Here is a 19,844-nt window from a genome sequence, read left to right as displayed (position 1 = left end):
GGAGAAAACCACTTGGCTCTGGGTTGTAAAGCAAATGCAAGGCCCACAATCCAGTGCTGTCAAGTTTAACTTTTAAGGGCTAAAGGGCAAACTGTCCTGTATGAATCATGCTATTTCGTGATTTCTGTTGACATTTGGAGAAGAGATTGAAATATGGTCAACGCACCGAAAGATGTGTTACAGGTAATGCAGCTGCAAGAATATGTCTGTGGGAGTCAGGCTTATAAGATGGCGGCCCGAGCAGCCGTTGTGAACTGAGCCGTACGAGCGTCTGCCCTCTGGATGTCCTGCATTGTAGGTTCACGGTACAGCAGCTGGCACAGAGGTTGGCAGTGCAGCCCTGACAAACCGGGCCTATTCGCTAATGTGATACTCACCCCTGATCTTTCACAGTAAATCTTGATCCCGCCGAAAGAGACCGTCAAGAAGACTCTCTGCTTGTGCTCCCCTTTGGAACGTGCCGAGGAAGCCATTCCCTGCAGGAGATTAAAGGGAACGACATGAGGAGATAAAAGGAGATGATGAAGCCTTCCTCTATTCCGACTCAGGTGAGTGTGGCAGTGGGAGATGTGGGGTAGAGATTGGGGGCAGGGTGACAGGAGTTACATAAAGTGTGATAGGACAGGATGTTCTTTCATGTGCTCTTTTTTTCTTGAAGCCTCACTCTCAGAGGAATTCACACATCGCCTTGTTCAGCGAGTTATATTATTATTGCCATTTCCCCCTTTAGAACCATTTTTCTCTCCCTTTTTTTGAAGTAAGTGTGCTGCACCTCAACGTGGCAATACACAAGTGCTGGCTAACAACAATAAGGTGAGATCTGCTGACAGAACGGATCGCGCCGCTGACCGACGTCAGCTCGCTTCGGCAACTTCACATAGTGCTGACTGAACACCCAATCCAGCCTTTGAAGTATGTTTTTCCCATGGATCTCACCAGCTCCTTTTTTCTCATATTCTCAGCTCTGATAAAGAAAACAATTAAAATTTCCACCGTGTTCCCTTTGATGCGACCTGTGTGCTTGACATGTGTTTCACAGAACAACGCCTGGGAGAAAATAGAAGAGAGGAGAAGAGGAAAGATGAGATAAGGGTAGAAAAAGCTTGCCTTCTGCGCTCAGTATGTCTGGAAAAACTGCATCAATGCTATTCAATTCAATTCAGTTCAGTTTCATTTATATAGCACCAAATCACAATGGCAATCGCAAGGTAAAGACTCAACAATAACACAGAGAAAACCCCAACAATCAGATGGGCCCCTATGAGTAAGCACTTGGAAACAGTGGGAAGGAAAAACTCCCTTTTAACGGGAAGAAACCTTCGGCAGAACCAGGCTCGGGGCAGGGGAGCCATCTGCTACGACTGGTGGGGCATGTGAGGGGGAGGAGAAGTTCTTTGAAAGCCTACCTGATAACACAACCACAAACCCTGACTCGCAGTAATCACCTTTGAGCTAGCTTTAAATAACTATACAGTAAAAAGCTGAAGGAATAACAGTACATAAAGGAGGAGGGCGAAGGATAAAGAGCAGAACAAGCAACAGGAGCAGGAAAGAGATAAAGCAAATGAGAAAGAGGTGGGTGGGCAGGAGAGTCAATGGATGTTGTCAATCAGTCATCGGCATCCCCATTTGGCGGATTAGTAAGCACAGCAGTGAACGGCAGCTCAATAGAGACCTGTACCCCCTCTCTATCCCCTGTCCAGATAATAGCAGTTCTGTATCGACTGCTCCATTGACTGTAACTGGCTGGGAGCTGGTGACTACCGGAGTCATATGGAGGGCACTGCAGAAATGTCTGATCAAAGCAGTGAAAAAGTTGCTTTATTAGAAGTACTGTATCATTTGAAAAGGGTATGGGCAATGAGAGGTTTTGCCTTCTGGCTATACTACTTTTCCAGTGGGGCTTCCCACACATTTAAGCTCTAGGAAAGTCATTGAGAATATGCATTTACAGTTCATCTGCTTATCCTGTAGCCAATTACTGCAGCGATGCTTGCGCGCTGCTTCTTTGCACAACTGATAAATATCACTTGCCATTCATTTGTCTTATTCCTTTAATGTAAAACCAGAGCCTGATACAGGTTTACATTAAAACGGTCTATTTGCAGTACACCTCAATAGAGTACATCGTCTTTGTCTCTGAGAAGCCAGGTTTTATTCATCAATTTTGTATAAGACCATTACCAAAGAAAAGAATCACATCAGAGGTGTGAATCTTAAAATCATCAGGCAGTTCAAAATGTTTCCCCCAAAACAGATCACTGTAATTGCCAAATTCAAAGAAACAGCAACTTTCAGCGCTAAGAAGAAGAAGCCAATGAAATGATAAACAGAACTCATGGCTCGATAGTGAATCAGTCCAAAAATGCCACACTTTGAAGCAAAATAATACTGCATTTCCAGCCTTCTATAAGATTTTCTTTTGTCTCTTTCAAATATCTTATTACCTCATTTCACCCGGTATAGTTATTGTGCATGGGAAGAATTGTAAATAACTCTTCTAATTTGTGGCCATTTTGAATGGCAGGTGGACAGACAGCTGCTGCTGCAAGCTGCCAGGCTTCAGCTCAGCTAATATACAACACTGAACTGGACCTCTTGACTGCATTTCTGGTGTTGATACTTTCTGAGATATTTTTCAATCTAATTATCTGACCAAAAAAGATGGCTCGCTGAAATGTTAAGAGTACTAAGAGCCCATCTGAAGAGTCTTCGCTCCACTTTTACTGAGCTAAATTATAATTTTTTGATTTAACCTTATTATAATTGGCAGATACCCAAGTCTGTGTGATGCACATAGATAACCAAGCTAGCGTCAGCTAATAGCCACTACAACTCATGTGATAATAATCACTTTTTCTGGCTGCAAACAAATAAATAAACAAAAAACAACAACAACAACAAGAGCCACAAAAGCTAAAGCTGTCCACGGTCTAAAAATTCAAAACAAAGCTGAAAAATAAAATGGACCTGATTTAAGCATCTGATTATAATGATAGACATGATTTACTCTGTACTCTGTCTCTATTACTTTGTCTTTTACATGAAATTAAATCGACAAACCTAAACAGAGGCAGCATTTTCACCAATCTGTCTATCCAACATGTGCAGGCTCAGTCACTTAGAGGAGAGAAGCTCATGAAAGGTGACTTAATAGAGGTAATTCCTTTTAAGTAGAAGTTCATACATCAAACTGTCTCCTTCCTATCATAATCCTCGCTGCCCTTCATACCTGTTTGTTGTTGCTTCTTGTGTCCCACACCCTCCCCTTCATTTGCCTCGCTCCTGCTGCGCTCTCCTCTTGCTTGTAGGTGGGGGGGATTTCAGCTGCCCCTGATCCCCAACAAAGCCTTCTCCACAGCCCCACCATTTACCTTACTTCTCTGACACTTCTTCCCATTTAAAAATAATAGAAACAACTCGCAGATTATGTAGTAAGTTCAAGAATACCCAACTCGTTCATCCACCACTTTTTATGCAGGCATTTTCTGACTCTCTCTGTCTCTGGGGCTGAATTTGATCTAGTTTACTTTCAATATTTTGCAAGGAAAACTAGCTGAAGTATTATCTGGGTCATGTTATCGCAGTTTGCATATGTGCCACAAGTGTAACATCATGAAATTGGTTGTAAAAATAGAGTGTGAGTGACACGAGAAAACATACAGGAGACAGATCGGGGTGGGGGGATGGGATGGTTACTTTCCTCGCACATGCGGAAAAGTGAAAATTCTCTTATTTGACTGATATACTGATTTAAGTATTTCTCAGAATAGGGAGCCAGTTTGCCCCGGAGGTAAAGAAAAAACAAAGACATATGAATATATGCGAAGTGCTTTGAGCAACACTAAAAATAAAGCAGCCTATTAAAATAAAGTACAAAGCCGCTTCCATTTTGCACAAGCCAACCTTACAGTAGCTTTATATAGGACACTGTGGAATAATAAGGCTGGACTTTCATTTGTTCCATCTGGTCAGTTCAAACCTTCAGTGAGTCATACACAGGATAAGACAAGCTCCTGTGATTCATTCAACAACAGACAACACAGCCATGTCTGAGCATGCTTTTTGCAAATCTGACTGAGATGATTGAAGATGCTCAGTGATGTCCACACAGCCTCAGACACACACACAAAGAAGTCTGCACCTTCAGCTTCATCATGGAGTCCTGGCACAGCTTGTCCCCGCGTGCGGCTGTCACCTCATCAATCCCAATCAGCTTGGCCTTGTAACGCACGCCATCTCCGCGGAAACGCTTAATAAGCCCCGCCTCAGTGCGGTCCTGACCTGCAGAGGAAGAGAAAGAGAAACAGACAAGAGTCGGAGAAATAAGAACGAGAGAGTGATTACAGGAAATGAAGACGTGTGAGCTCAACTGAATTGAACGCGTTTGGTATGGTGCCCGTCTCGAGGGTACGTGGGCTTCTGCGCGCGGTGTCTGTGCGTAGGTGCGTGCGTATTTGCGCGCGTGTCTCTTTGCTCCGGTGTTAATATTTATGGAATAGGAAATGCAGAAAGAATAGAAAATTAGCAGGGGCGCGCAAAGATGGAAAGAAAATTGAACTTGAAATTGAAAATGAAGTTGGATAAAGCCGGCGCACTAAATGAGAAAACAACTGGAACATCAAAAACAGTCAGCGCCACAGTCACCTGTCACAGAGCATTGTAGGACATTCACACACAAAGGCAGGACTGAAGGGAGGGGGTGCTTACTCCAGTGTTGCTACCCATGGCTGGAGTTCCCATGGGTGCTATTGGTAGCGACAAACCAGCCTGAATGGCTCCTATTGAGAGGAATCTTCTCGGTCCAGCGCTCACCCACAATCCACCCAAGCCCTCTCTGTGTGATGGATGTAGGGTGGTGGCAAGAAGGTGGCGGGCTGATGGTGTGAGCCGCTGGGGGCAGTGGGGGGTGTTCACGTGTGTGTCTGGATGGCCTCAGGCTCTATACTGTCATCCCCTCCCCTCCTTGTTCCTGATTATTCTGTCTCTCCAGCCACCCTGACATCTCCTTGATACCGACACCTTTCTCATTTTGTCTCATCGCTCGCTGTTTTGATTATGTGGGTTCGAGCCTCAAGCGTTATCTCGTAGGTCTACATTGTATAACCTGTGCGGGCTTTGTCACTCGCAAAACACCGGCTCCCTGCAGCAGTCGCACAAAGACATAGTAGGGATTTTGAATCAAGGTCACCGGCACCTTGGAGAATTTAACAGTTTCAAGTCTCTTCCTCATTCAAATCTAGGTCAGGAGACCATGCAGTACATCAGTTAGCAGCACATTAAAGGGGCTGGCTAAGCTGTGGGCGACAACGAGACAAGGTGTAACATCCTTAACAGAAGCTGTCAGGCTGTGCTCCAAAGTCACATTTACGCCAAAATCAGCTTATTCCACCCAGAAATGCCATTGCCTGCCACATCTAACCAAATTCCCGTCTTCCGTTTCTGCAATTTCCAAGTCAAAACCAAAAAGGAAAAATTGGAAACAACCGAAAAGGGCAGATTAAGAAGCGTCTGTCTCCCCACCCACCCACCCACCCACCACCCCATCTTAGTAAAATGTAAGTGCTTGTCTTGGCTGTGCACACTTCTTCACTAATTCATGAGGGCACAATTCTCTAAAAGGGGGAAGGGCTTGAGGATGCTAAAGTCATTAAAGTCTCTAAGCAAGCGACTGTCAAATCTGGGTCTAATTTAGACTTATTTCACTGCCAGAGGAGTTATACAGCTAATGGGCACATCTGAACATCAACCGCAGCGTGTGAAGAAACGGACGCTCAGATTTAGTGACGAACTCCCTAAAAATACGAACTGTAGCCACACGTGTGCTATTTGCTAAACCCCGGAAGGTAATTATCGTTGCTCACAAAGCGGCCGCAGTTTGTTCGCGCATTATTATGCATTCCACCCTGATTTTACTGACTCATATACTCTGTAATGTAATGTAAAATACATGCTGCTCCAGATGCATTTTAAATACAATCGGTCCAATTCAGTGCAACTCTCTCAGATGAGCTGTAACCAAATGTTTTGTGCCATTTGTTTCTTTACATACCGCATACGGCCCTCCTCACACTTCAGGAAGGATTTAGAGATTTATGCACAGATCCTCAAAAAAAAAAAAAAAAATAGGCCTTGCATACCAAATGAGTGTCTTGAGTCAGTGGCATAACTTGTTCACTACGTGCTCTGGGTTCAGATCCAGATGAGCGAGTGTGCTGTATTTGAAAACTAAAGAGCTGAGGGGCATGCTGTTTCATGTTGTTACACACTGTAAGAGAGGAGAAGCGAGAAGGTGTGTGTGCGTGTGTGTGTATGGGTTCGTGACGGGAGGTGACACATATTCCTCTGGCTTTCTGGATTTACAATTACCCAAGGTTGAATGGTCCTCACAATGATTCTGGCCCGTAAGGCTGATGCTCATAATTTTTCTGACAGTGGATTGCCTGAGGTATTGTGTGCTGTTTGTCTCTATGTGTCCTAGTGCCTGGTGGTCTGAAGTGCATGTGTCCAGGGTTAAAATTTAGACCTCGTCTCCTGCTTCCCAATATTTCTGAAATCCCTTGTTTCTCAGTAGTCTTACAAAGATTTGATTTTTTTTAAAAAACTGAGTCGGGCATTAAAATCCAGGATGTCAGAGGCTTTAAATCAAACGCTCCAATCCTCCCACGTGACACGCAGGCTCTGCACCAGGACCATGGAGAGAACAATTACTGTTCGCCCTGCTCCATACTGTTTCAGGGCTCCTCTCTGATCACAGTGTTGCATCCGTCTTCTTGCCACACTAGAATGGGGACAGCAAAGGGACAGATGGCGGCAGATGGAGAGTCAGAAGTGCCCCTCCAGATATAAGGACTTGGCAACAAGAAACTTTTTGTTGGGGATCTGGGCATAGAGGCAGCTTAACCTTTGAACCTCTCTGGGTGTGTATCTGTGCCTTCCTGTCCTTTTCCTTTAAAGTCGCTGTTCGCCATTAGCCACACACACATCCACACGCGCACGCACCATCCTCCGGGCTATAATGAAATATGCAATAGCAGCCGATATTTTCTCTGAAATAAAAAGACAGGTATTTCCTGTCAGCGCAGGAGGCTGAAGTAGCAGCGAAGAGAATGCTCGTCTGAGAAAAGCAAAATCTGTCCGCGCCATCTGCCTCCCTCCATGTGCGCAAAAGAAATTTCACAAGCCTCAGCAAACACACAGAAGCACATTTACAAATCTCAACAGCGGTGCGTGCTCTCCCCGTCCAGCCCTCGCTGATGTAAAAATAAACAAATACGTTGAAAATTCCTCGACCAAACTTTGGCACTAAACGCAGCATTGAGGGTTTGGCTAAACGGCTGATCAATAAAGCAGTTTCAGGATTAATTAAGGCTTTTGTGCAAATTGTCAGTGCACTGGATAGATCAGTGACTCGCTGTGGAGTCACACACAGGAGACGGTGTGTGCTGGCTGGCATTTTGTGGGGATGATACTTTAGGAAGGGGGGGGCTCCATGATGCTATTACCAAGCTGATGGGGACGCAACGTCAAGACACAGTTAGGAAAAAGCATACCTGCAAATGACTTGGCAAATAGTGTTTGAATAGATTTGAATGGGTAGTATTTGTATTGCCTCTTAGAGCATGGGAGGAGACCAGTGATTTACTCTGCTGCTTGTCTGCTAGCTGCTCTCTGCCCTTTTCTCCTCTGCTCTCAGTGTCTTCCATGTCCTCAACTCCATGCTTTTCTTTTTGAAATGAATCTTTTTTGCTTTGTTTCTCTTTTTTGGTGCACAGATTACACTGGGAGAGCAACAGTTGCTATGGAGATAGAGTAAAGTCACGCATGTAAAGCAATTCTGACGATGGGTAGAGGGGAGCTTTGGTTTTTATGACGGCAGACTTTGCTGCAGTCAGGTTTGAATTTTTCCTCACCGTTTTGAGAAGAATGGAGAGTGACATAAGTGCGTGCCAAAACCAAAACAGACACGCAAAAAACCAAGTTCACCCTAAATTGTTTCGCATTCATCACAAATGCATCAGAATTTTATGAAAATGATACAGAAGCAATTAAATAATAACTGGTCGATGATGCATTAGAGGGTGAACCAGGACATGACTAAGGGGGCAAATCTTTTTATGTTGTAATGGGCAGCTTATCTCCAATTTATTTCTATTCTGTGAGTGGCAATATTGTGGCATTTTGAAAGGATTCAAAACTTTTCCCTATTTTTTGCATCCATAATATACCACTTGATGTAGTTTGTAGGGGTGCAACAATACTCGTATCGATATTGAACCGTTCGATACAGTGCTTTCAGTTCGGTACGCATATGTATCGAACAATACAAAATTTCTTATTTATTTTATCAACTTTTCTTCTGACGATGCTGTCTGTGTTGAGCGCTCAGTGGATCTGCGTTCGACTACTCCGCCTAGGTTGCACTGTTAGTGCAGATCCACTGAGCGCAGTGCAAGCTAGTGAGACAGAAGTTAAGCTCTCGTTGCAACATGGCAAATTGAACCTCCCCCACCCTCATTCAGATCTGGCGTTTGGAACTATCTTGGTTTTCATGTGAAGCATGACCCTGATGGTAAGCACGTAATGGACAAAAGTAAAACAGTATGTCAGATGTGCCACGCAATGCTCAATTTGTGGGAATTAGTGCGTTAGCGCAGTTAGCTTGTTAACGTGTTGACGCCATCCAGCCCCACACACGGGGCGGTAACTAACAGAGATTTGCCGCGTTATGGCGATAATGTCATTTTAACTAGATTAATGCTGACAGCACTAGTGGGAACACAACGAATATGACTGCACATTTACGCCGACATCATCCTAGTGCAAAGACAAGTGGAAGCAGACAAAACAACAAGCACGCATGCTACAAACTTTAGCCTAGTCGTTTAGGCAGCCGTTAGCACATGATTCTCCTTATGGGGACCTGATATGTTTAATATGCTGCTGAGAGTATAGCCCAGAAGAAGCGTATAGTATAGCTTTTATTTTGGAAAGAGCCATTTCTCTGTAATAAACAATTATTTTGTTGTTTCAGCAACATTAAATTTAAAAACTGTACTTTTGAGTTAAAATATATATTTATATTTTTAATAAATGACAAATTAAAAAGGCATGAACATTTTTTTGTATCGAAAAAATATCGAACCGTGACACCAAAATATTGAACCGAACCGAACCGTCAATTTTGTGTATCGTTGCACCCCTAGTAGTTTGCCAGGTCACCACCGAATGGTCGGGCAGTAGGAACGTAATTCTGCAGATGAGATGTCATAAACTGCCATGAGACTTTTTTGGAATGAATCATGTCTCTGAAAGGCTAAATAGGAACATTTATTCTCTTGTTTCATAGTAAAATATTTCTTTCTTTCCTTTTTTTAAAAACCTAGTGTTAAAGCTAACAGCCTATTAAACCTGTCCTGGCACAATTCAGGGAAATAGCACTTGGAACATAGGTGCTAGATGTGGAAAAATAATAAAATGAATTCAAAGCTGCTAAAAAAACAACAACATCATCAAGGTCATTAACTAAAAACACAATATTTTGTCTGTCTATCTGTCCATGGCTTGCAGTTCTTGCTCTGACTGACTAAAACTTTACTTTTCTGTCATTTCCTTTCATTAAATTCACTTCTAAAGTTCTACTTACAATCTTGAAAAGAAAGCAAGACATTGTCTATCGGTCCAACAGTCTGCAAATAAGCTTAACTTGATGGGAATGGGAAAGCAGAAGGGGAGCAGTAAATACAAATGAGGCTGTCACTGTCATGCCCTCTTTATGGTTCCAGGTCCAGAATGAAGCTGGATTAGATATTTTAACCAATATCAACATAAACAGACACTCACCACAATCATTTTTAGGTACAACTATTACTATTTGCTATTCGTGGCATAGATTCAACAAGTTGCTGGAAACATTCCTCAGAGATTTCGGTCCATATTGACATGATAGAATCACACAGTTGCTGCAGATAAGTTTGCTGCACATCCATAATGTGAATCGCACCTTCCACTACACCCCAAAGGTGCTATATTGGATCAAGATCTGGAGGCCATTTGAGTACATTGAACTCATTGTCATGTTCGAGAAACCAATTTGATCTAAGCTTTGTGACATGGCGGGTCATCCTGCTGGAAGCAACAATCAGAAGATGGGTACACTGTGGTCAAAAAGAGATGGTCAGCAACAACACTCAGATAAGCCGTGGTGCTTAAACAATGCTCAGCTGGCAAAAAGGGCCCCAGAGTGTCACGGGAAAATTTCCCCAACACCATTATTGCACCACCATCAGCCAGAATCGTTGATACAAGGCAGGATGGATCCATGCTTACATACAATTCTGAGCCTATTTGAATGTTGCAGCCAAAATTGAGACTCATCAGAGCAGGCAACATTTTCCAGTCTTCTGTTGTCCAATTTTGTTGAGTCCGAACAAACTGTAACCCATGACATGTGATGAGGTCTTCTGCTCAGAGGTGCTCTTCTGCATAGCTTGGTAGTAACAAGTGAGTATTTGAGTTAGCTTCTCCTTCCCATTGGAAACAGTCTGGCCATTCTCTTCTGACCTCCGACATTATCAAAGTATTTTCACACAGAGAACTGCTGCTCACTAGATATAATCTCTTTTTCAGTCCCTTCTCAGTGAACCGTACAGCCGGTTGTTTGACTAAGAGATAAGCACTTTGTGAAATGCTCAGATGAGCGTGTCTGGCACCAATAACCATGCCATGCTGAAAGTAACTTAATTCAACTTTCTTCTATATTCTGATGTCAGTTTCAACTTCAGCAGGTCATTTCGCGCATGTCTACATGCCTAAATGCATTGAATTGCCTACATGTGAATGACTAATCAGATATTTGTGTTAATGAGCAGCTGAACAGGTGTACCTGGTTGGTGAGTGTATATAGCCCTTATGAGTAGGCTCATTAAAACAACAAACAAAGAACCCCTTCTAATTAACTCATAGAAAAAAAAGGCAAATAAGTTTATCTTTTGAAATTCAAATCTATACATTTAAGTTTGTTGTTATGAGAATACATTTAGGTACCAGACTCATTAACTGATGGAACAGCATGGACACTGGGTTCTGTTGAATCATCGCTGATTGAATGATCGTTGATTCATTTACTTCTTTTCATTCGCCGCTGGTCAGGTGCTGTACAGGTGGGACAAATGCTAAACCACCATGAATGAATTCTTCATTCAGTATCCTAATGTTTTTGTAGTGTTTTTTTAAACTTGTCTTTTAAAGTGAACTTTTGTGCAAGAAAGAAACATGAAATAATTGCAGCCATCTGCTTTAAACTCAGAAATGTCATTACATATTCCTGTGGACATAAATATGCATCAATCAATATACAGATAAAATCTAAATTATTAGCCACTCTATGAAATTAAAAGATTTTGTCAAAGGTTTCCATGTTTCCCATGTGTTTTTTTAAAGAGCAGGGGATTTTCAACACAGTATTTCTACTTTTCTTTAGAAAGCGTTCATTATTTCTATTTACACACAATAACAAAATTATTTCAGATAAAAAACCAAAATAACCAGGGTCAATATTATTATCCCCCTGTGTTATTTTCCAGATACAGAGTATATACAGAGCTAGGAAACAAAAGATTTCAAAGACTCTGGAAAGAAAACTTGAGAGAGATGTTTCTAAAGACCCAGAACAACTACAGGAAGGACAACCTGGAGAGAGATTATGCATACTGGGAACACGTTCTTTGGTCAGATGGGATGTAACTAGAGATCTTTGGCCACAGAGACTCTCGGAGAAAGATGGGAGATCAGTTAAAACTAAAGAACATTATCCTCACACTGAAACACGATGGTGGAAGTATAATGCTGTGGGTAAGCTTCAGTGCATCAGGAACTGGGAAACTTGTCAAGGTGGAAGGAATCATAAAGAAAGAAGGATAAATAGTTTTGATTTTGGCCTTTTTTATTGGATAGTAAATTGAGATAGATAGGAAATAAGGGAGAAAGAGAGGGCAAGACATGCAGCAAAGGGCCACGGGGCGACTCAAACAAGGAACGCTGCGTTCTAACCATTTGGCATGTGGCTGCCTGCTCACACACTAAAAAGGCACTGAAAAAATAAAGGATAGGTAAGGATTTTGAAAGAAAACCTCCAGCAGTCAGCACCAAAACTGGGTCTGGGTCATCACTTTGTCTTCCAACGTGACAACAACCCAAAACACAAAGCTCTGACTTAAAAATCTGCAGGATGAACTGAAGACTACGGTCTGTGGCAGAAGACCATCAAATCTGGACAACTCAGAGAAATTCACCAAAGAGGAATAGGCTGGAAATGATCAGGAGACGTATGAAAATTACAACAAATGACTGGAGGTTGTTATCCAGCGAGAAGGCCACATAACTGACTTTTAGCATGAAGAGGGCTAATTATTTTGACCTGTTGACCTGTAGTTTTATTCTGTTTGTGTGTAAACTAAATAATGAAAGCATCCAAAATAAAACCATGATGTTTGGACAAGCTGTGTTAAAAATTTCTTGCTCTGTTTAACAGCACTTCGGAAATACTTATTAAAAAATGACATGTACATGGTGGCCAATAATTCTCCCCTCCTCTGTATGTCATCAGCCTGATTCTTGATAGTGCCCTTCACCTCGCCCCAGCTGGCTCAAAGTCACCATGCTGCTTGACAGTCTGCTTGTATTCATGTTGCCTGATTTCCATTTATATGGATCTAAATAGCATGTTTGCTGATTGTGATAATAGTCCCTGCAGCACATGTGATTAGCATGGTAAAGTCAGGGGCTGATAGCCTGTGCTGATAGTCCCCGCCAATAAGCCACATGGCCACGTGTGCAACTGCCCCCTTGCTCTGCTCCCCCCCCCTCCACTTAACTGAAATCGATGGGCCCTCCTCCAGCGGGCCATTTATCTGAGCAAGTCAACAGAGCCAATGAAACAGCCGCAAAGGACCCGGCCCCGTGGCCTCGTTACAGCGAGCCCGCAGAAGCCAGATTTACAGGACTAGTTGGGAGTGGCTTTATTTGTGGACAGAGAAATGAGAACAAAAAAGCCAAAATGAAGATGGGGGAAGAAGAAAGAGAAAGCATCCTTTTCTTTCTCACTTTCCTCTCCCTCCCTGTGAATCCCACTCTCTCTGCCCCTCTATCTCCTCGTTCCTCCCCCCTCTCAGCCTTTTCAATCCCATTTCAATCTCCCAGTGAGCATTCTGAGAATGCCTCGTCCTATTACTTCACTTATGCTGTTCATCAAAGCGACAGAGTGCGAATTACCCTGTCCATGACACCTAAATCACGTCGCTACCGAAGCCTGGGGCTACATGGAATAGCTGTTACTACATCTGGATCCCCAGGATGAGACAGGGAGCCTCTCGACAAACCTGACTGAGTGGAGCCTTTTCCGTGCAGCCCAGCGCTATTTAACTCTATCCAAGATGTTTCACCAAGAGGTGAAAAGTTACGTTCACCACCTGATGAAGATAAGAAAGCTTTCAGGTTCCCATTTCGTCATGTCACGTTTCGTGTCTTTTGAGTACTTTTCCCTTAACGTTATATCTCAGACCTTTATCTCATTTGCCAAACAAACATAATAAAGCCTGATATATTACAAGCATCTATGTTACAGACGCTCTGGTGTTGCAAAGGTAAGAACATACCTTTGATCCTCCTGGACTCCTTTCGCTGGCTGGTTTTGACACCCGGCTGGAGTTCGGCCTCTGCTGACATCCTCCACCGCTGAGTCCCTTTCCCCACTCACAGCAGATCCACCATGGGTTAGCAGCACTCCAAGCTAATCCTCCAAGCCTCCAGTGTCCAATCCCCCCCCCCACTCTGATGTTTCTCACTGTTGCTCTTTGGTGAAGAAAATCTCCTTCAAATCCATGGTGAGATGTCTGGTACTCCTCATTAGATGAAGATCCAGCAAAAATAACTACGTTCTGTCACTTTTGGCCCATGGTGTTTGAGTAATGATAAAACAAAACATGAAAAAGTGCTTGAATTATGAGCTGGGCGATCCTCTCGAGAGCTGCTTCAGATCCGATTTGACATCTTCTGGAGTGCACCTGAGTTCTTTCTTTGAAGGTCAAGAATCACATGGTCCAGTGTTGCTCTTTTCTTAGGGTTCACCTATTGTTCAAGAGTAATTCCCCTGCGGGGGAGACTGCGACATTGATCGAATGAAATATTTTTCTTCAGAGTAGGTCAGGAGTGGATATTATTCTTTGGTAGAGTACTTTAGATGTGGTTTGACAGCCCATCACAGTCACTTGCACTGAGCACTGCAAGACAAGGAGACAGGGGGTGATGGTTAATTTTAAGATGGAGGTGGTAAGAACTTAAAAAGACACATGCCCCTTGATCACTCATTACAACATTAATTTAAGATATGAAATGGCAGGAACTAATTTAACAAATCAACAAAGATGTTATTATCTCTTCTGGATCATCAGTCCGTAATGAGAGTGCAGCAAATGCTTGCTGTTCGGCACCCACCCTTGAAGAAGACCTGTGGGGAAATATTTGATGTTCTTGTTTTTATGTTCTGCTTCTGAGTAAATATAGTACATTAGAGCATGACCGGTTCTTCTGTGCATGCAAAACAAATTTTCAGAAGATGGATTGGTAATGCTCCCAGCTCGGGCCAACAGCATGTGAGGAGGGGAAGTAGTAGAAAGCAATGAATGACAGGCTGTTTCAGAGCAAACTGTGGTGGGAATCCTGGCACAGCCACCAATACACTAGAACCACCCCCCCCCACACACACACACACACACTGTGCTTTAATGCCCTTGAATCATCCACTGCTAACACGGCGGCTGTGCCAAGCTGACGCTGTGGCTGGCACAGCTTCTGTTGGCATGGTGACGTGCCATTGTTGGAGAAAGAGGCCTTGAGCCTATGCTGTCCTGAAAAGAGATGCAGCCCATCGAGCACCGGCCACACATTGTCCCGCGTGACATTGTGTGACATTGTCTGACATTGTCTGTGTAGTAGGAGTGTGATCAGTTAGTCATTTTATGATTAATTTCAAAATATTTCATACTATTTATTAATCATCACACCTGGATAGACAATGTATCCAGTGGACAAATTTTGCCTACTAATATGTGCAATACTGCCGCATGAGTGGCACAGTCACAGTGTCCATCTTTTATGCCCAGTCTAGAAAATAAATTTTTAAATTTGTTTTATATAAGTGCTCTCTGAGCCTAGAGGTGTTTCCTGTCTGCCCACAAACTCAATAAAAACAGCTTTATCTATGAAATAAATCTCCAGTACTGCAACAGTTCAAATGCAAACGCTTTCAGACCGACTGGCTAAGGTTTACAAATAATTACCTTCTTATTCATTAACACAGACAGATTGCCCACACATTGCAAATCAGTATAAGTCTTCCTCCCCTCACCCCCAGCTGGTCATGGCAGAAGGCTGCCTGATTCTGCCAGAGGTTTTTTTCCTGTTAAAAGGGAGTTTCTCCTCCCCACTGTCGCCAAGTGCTTTCTCATTGGGGGTTGTCTGATTGTTGGGGTTCTTCGTACAATATAAAGCACATTGAGGTGGCCGTTGTTGTGATTTGGGGCTACATACCTAAAATTGAACTGAAATGAACTGAGTCAGTCTACATTGACAAGCACAACTCATTTTCAACACATCTCTTTGCAGCATGGGACTCGGCTCTATTGGTTGCTAAGAGGTTGTACTATGATTATATTCCTATGTAAAAGTAAAAACCTATTTCATTTTGTAGTTAAACTGCTGCCCTGCAGCAACCACATCACTATCTATCACTATTTGGCTGGACTTTCTTACAGTCAGTTACCATATTATCACAAATAGATTGCCTATAATCACCAACTTGACCTGATTTGACCACAAACTGAGAGCAGACTGACTGATTCCTGTGTTACTACCATCACGCCAAAGATGCATTGAAGATGGTAGGTGACTGCGACTGGTCACATATACTCCCTTGATATGCAACTTCACACAAGTTCACTGCACACAGCTGTAATACTTTTGGTCATACCATGGCTTCCAATCACTGTTTTTCCCAGTGTGAGTGTAGCATTAATCCACTAGTCTCCAAAGTCAATTGTAGACACATATAACGTCTTTGAACAACAGTTGGCCACTGGCTGTCTCATCACTACCGCTTCTCTTCTGGATGTCTAGCCCATGTGTCACAATTCATGTGCACTTACGAGCCAGATAATGCCACCCAAGTCCAGACGAAGGCGCACTTTACTGCGACTCAGACAGAGCCTCGGAGTGTCAGTGGTGGGAGAGGTATTTTCTATGTCACAAAGAACCTTATCAGAATGTAATTTTCATTACCGACCAGGGAGATACGCCTCATTATATTAGACGTAGGAGCGATTTAATGTGAAGTACGGCTGCTTTTCAAAACCAATGCTATCTAGGTCACGCAGACTCCCCAATCTGCTCCGTGTTTTAACAGCTCCCACTGTCTCTTAGGATTTGGGTCAGAGTTAACGAGCATCGCTCATTTTTCCTGCTTCTCTCAACTGTTAGGGGATGTTAAAAGCCCTCGACAAAAGCCACCACTTATTTATTAATTTGTTCATTTTTGTTCTGCTGCTCTCACGTGTAAAGGGAAACTTCCTTGAGCAAAGTCAATTTCATTTCTTCATGCATGTCTTTATTTTCCTCCACTAATTCACTGCTGGCATTTTTTCTGTCTGCCTGAATTTCAAAACTCTGTTCTTGAAATGTGCATCACCTGTTTGTGTCTCAATTTTCACCCTGTTGGTTTATAGAAATCAACATCACAAATCTACTGTGTGGTTGGCTCTTCTTTAACACGACGCTCACAATGTATTCAGCCCTTCTAGTTTCAACAGGAATATGAATATTTACCTTCTCTTCAAAAAGACCCTCTGGGCGACATGCAGGTGTCTGTATCTTGTCATGCAGACTCTTTGTATTAGGATGAAATGCTTTCCATAATTACATAATTATTGCATGTATCATACAACCAGAAATTTGCATAACATGATAATTGGTTTGGAATGAAATAAAAACTATAATTTACAGCTTTTATTTATGCTTCCGAGAAACAAAAGGTTGTGATTTTCTAACAATTTACTGAGTCTAGTTCTTTAGTCGTCTCTGCTGAGGAAAGCAATTAATTAAGCGTGATCAATTTTTAAATCATGTTTACTGTCTCTGGGATATAATAGGCAATCACTGAGCACGAGCCAATTTTTGAATCAGATCTTTCTGGAGATTCTTCTAAGCTCCAGCATTCCGAGGAGAAACACTTCCTCCTGAGACTGGTGTTTAATAGACTGCACAATCAACCTCATATTGTGAGACAAGCCTCTGTGTATCCTGCCACTGATGAGCAACAAAGGTTGAACACCCATCTATCACTGGATATGGCCAATTACACCTCTATTCACAGTGGTCCCGACGGAAGGTGCAGCCTGCACTCCAGCTTGCACGTTGAAGCTGAGGAGCGGGGAGGCCCCGTCCCCAGGACCATCTCTGTCTGTTCTTAGCTGAGCCTAGCGTGGCCCGGGGCTCGTGGAGCATTTGTTCGACAGACCGGCTCTGGCACCTCGCGCTGGTCATCTTTGTTACTAAATGGCCTCCAGCTTATGGAGTGGGACACAACTGTCACAACCTGGCCTAGGAAAGCTCCTCTCAGAATAGCCTCGCTGTGCTAACTTGTGTTATCTACGGTCGTGCAGACCGACCGACTGTTTCTGCTGGAAAATTTTTATTTGGACATTTTATTCTATTCTGAAAGAGGCCTTATCACAGGTTCACAATCAACAACAAGGTCATCCTAGTCTGGTGGCCCTTTAATCTATGATAACGTTAATTTGATTTTGTTGGACAAATTAGATTCCTGATTAGCGAGTGGTTCATTGGTACATGGGTCTTCATGGTAGCACGGCATCTATTAACATTTCTGACCATGTGTTTCAGGGCTTTCTGAGGGTTAATCACATTAAACTTAGTTATGGCTGTAAGGCCACTGAGAAAATGTTTAAAGATTTCAAAGTTAGCATTTCAGAGTAATGGTCCACCATAGAAATAGTTCTGCAAGGCTGTACTTTAAGGACTTTATAGAGAGAGGAAAAAAGGCAAACTACAGGAGAGAAAGCCAGAGTTTAATAATTACTAATCATTAAATGCAGAGTGCTGTATAAACACATAGACAACGAGAAGAAGTGAGTGAATAAAACAATGCTCAGTGCATTATGGGAAGCCCTCCAGCAGCCTAGGCCGCAACTAAGGGATGGTTCAGGGTCACCTGATCCAGCCCTAGCTATAAGCTTTAACAAAAAGCTTATAGCTTCTGATAACTTTAGGAACCACAAGTAAGCATGCAGTCTGTGAGTGAAGTTCTCTGTTAGGATATTGAACTGTTAGCGTAATAAGGTAGGATAACGAGGTCTTTAAGATATGATTGATTATTCAAGATTTTGCCTATAAAGAGAAGGGTTTTAAATTCATTTCTGAATTTAACAGTGAGTCATTAAAGATGAGCTAATAGGGGAGAAATATGCTCTCATTTTCTAGTCCCAGCTAGGACTGAATTTGGAAATCAGAGGTCATCCAGGCCCTGATGTCTTTAGGATATGCCTGTAGTTTAACTAGTTAATTTGTCTCATCTGGCTTCGTGGATTAATAAAGCTGGGTGTTATCTGTTCAGCATTCAAAATGTATACAGTGTTTTCTAAAAATATTGCCTAAGAAAGCATGCATAATGTAAAATGAATTGGTCCTAGCACAGAACCCTGTGGAACTCCATAATAAACCTTTGTGTGTAAAGAAGACTCGAAATCCTTACTGAATAATCAAATCCTCTATAAATGATCAGTTAACTGTTTTACATCTACTCGTTCAACATTTTTTTGAAATAAATGAAGGGTTAGAAATCTTTCTATAATTAGGTAAGGCAGCTTAATCAAGTGATGCCTTTTTAAGTATTTGTATAATTACTGCCACCTTAAAAGCCTGCTATGTAGTCTGTTATTAAGATAGATGCATTTGAAGCATTAATTAATGGTGAAACCTGACCAGTATTTTAGGAATGGGGTCTAAAATGCATATTAATGATTTAAAGGAAGACATTATTGAAAATAATGCAGACTGATCAGAGCGAAAGAATCCAAGTAGAATCAGTAGTTATTAGGGTTGCTGTACCTAAAGGCACATCTGTGGGATGGCTGTTAATATTTTATCTCTAATGGTTAAAGTTTTACCTGTGCAGAAATTCATAAAGCCATTTCTAGTTAAGGTTAAAGGAATACTTGGTTCAACAGAGCTCTATTTACAGTGCTGAACAGCTACCGTTTTTCTCAGTCGGTGACAAATAGAAAGATGTTCCAGCTTTATAGAGGACTGCTTTAATAGAGGCCAAAATAAGACCTTCTAAATGAGTGCAAGACCATTTCCTCTAACTTTCACGTTATCAGCTGCTTAAGCAACTGTTATTGCTTGCCTTCTTTTTCAGATAAGCCACAGTATTATGAGGATATAACACTAGTCACAAGATAATGGACCTCTGTGGGAGTAGAGTTGAGAAAGCTGCTTTGCATTGTGTTGGGACATAGCAGTACAGAAGATATGTGTGGAGGAATCACTTCCTTAACCATAGTTACAATTCTGATCAATATGTCTTTATAAGCTTATTGGTGCTAACCTCCCCAAACGGTCCCACTTTCCCTGCTCTAAAGACTGCAAGGCCCAGTGTGGTGGAAGGGATAACCAACAGACTGAGGGCAGTTGGTGATCCCAAGGAGAAGAAGAAGAAATATAGTGGCTAAAGAACAGAAGGACCTCCCCTTTCTCCTTTTCTCTGCCTTCCT

General features: G+C 42.4%; 1 protein-coding gene across 3 annotated transcripts in view; it reads right to left on the bottom strand.

Annotated features, from left to right (window-relative positions):
- LOC146498153 (disabled homolog 1-like) overlaps nucleotides 1-19,844 on the bottom strand; it is a 52,740-nt gene that overhangs the window by 14,509 nt on the left and 18,387 nt on the right. For all 3 annotated transcript variants that reach the window (XM_085139759.1, XM_085139757.1, XM_085139758.1), the window contains exons 2-4: nucleotides 13,656-14,279; nucleotides 4,145-4,284; nucleotides 378-476 (exon numbers count right to left, since the gene is read on the bottom strand). In XM_085139759.1, the coding sequence (XP_084995885.1) occupies nucleotides 378-476; nucleotides 4,145-4,284; nucleotides 13,656-13,725 (309 nt within the window). In that variant the 5' untranslated portion in view covers nucleotides 13,726-14,279. The remainder of the gene's footprint in view (nucleotides 1-377; nucleotides 477-4,144; nucleotides 4,285-13,655; nucleotides 14,280-19,844) is intronic.

This window comes from Neolamprologus multifasciatus, chromosome 18, assembly GCF_963576455.1.
Source record: "Neolamprologus multifasciatus chromosome 18, fNeoMul1.2, whole genome shotgun sequence".
Taxonomy (NCBI): Eukaryota; Metazoa; Chordata; class Actinopteri; order Cichliformes; family Cichlidae; genus Neolamprologus; species Neolamprologus multifasciatus.
The sequence above is the reverse complement of the archived record's forward strand: the minus strand, read 5'-3'. Positions and strand labels throughout refer to the sequence as shown.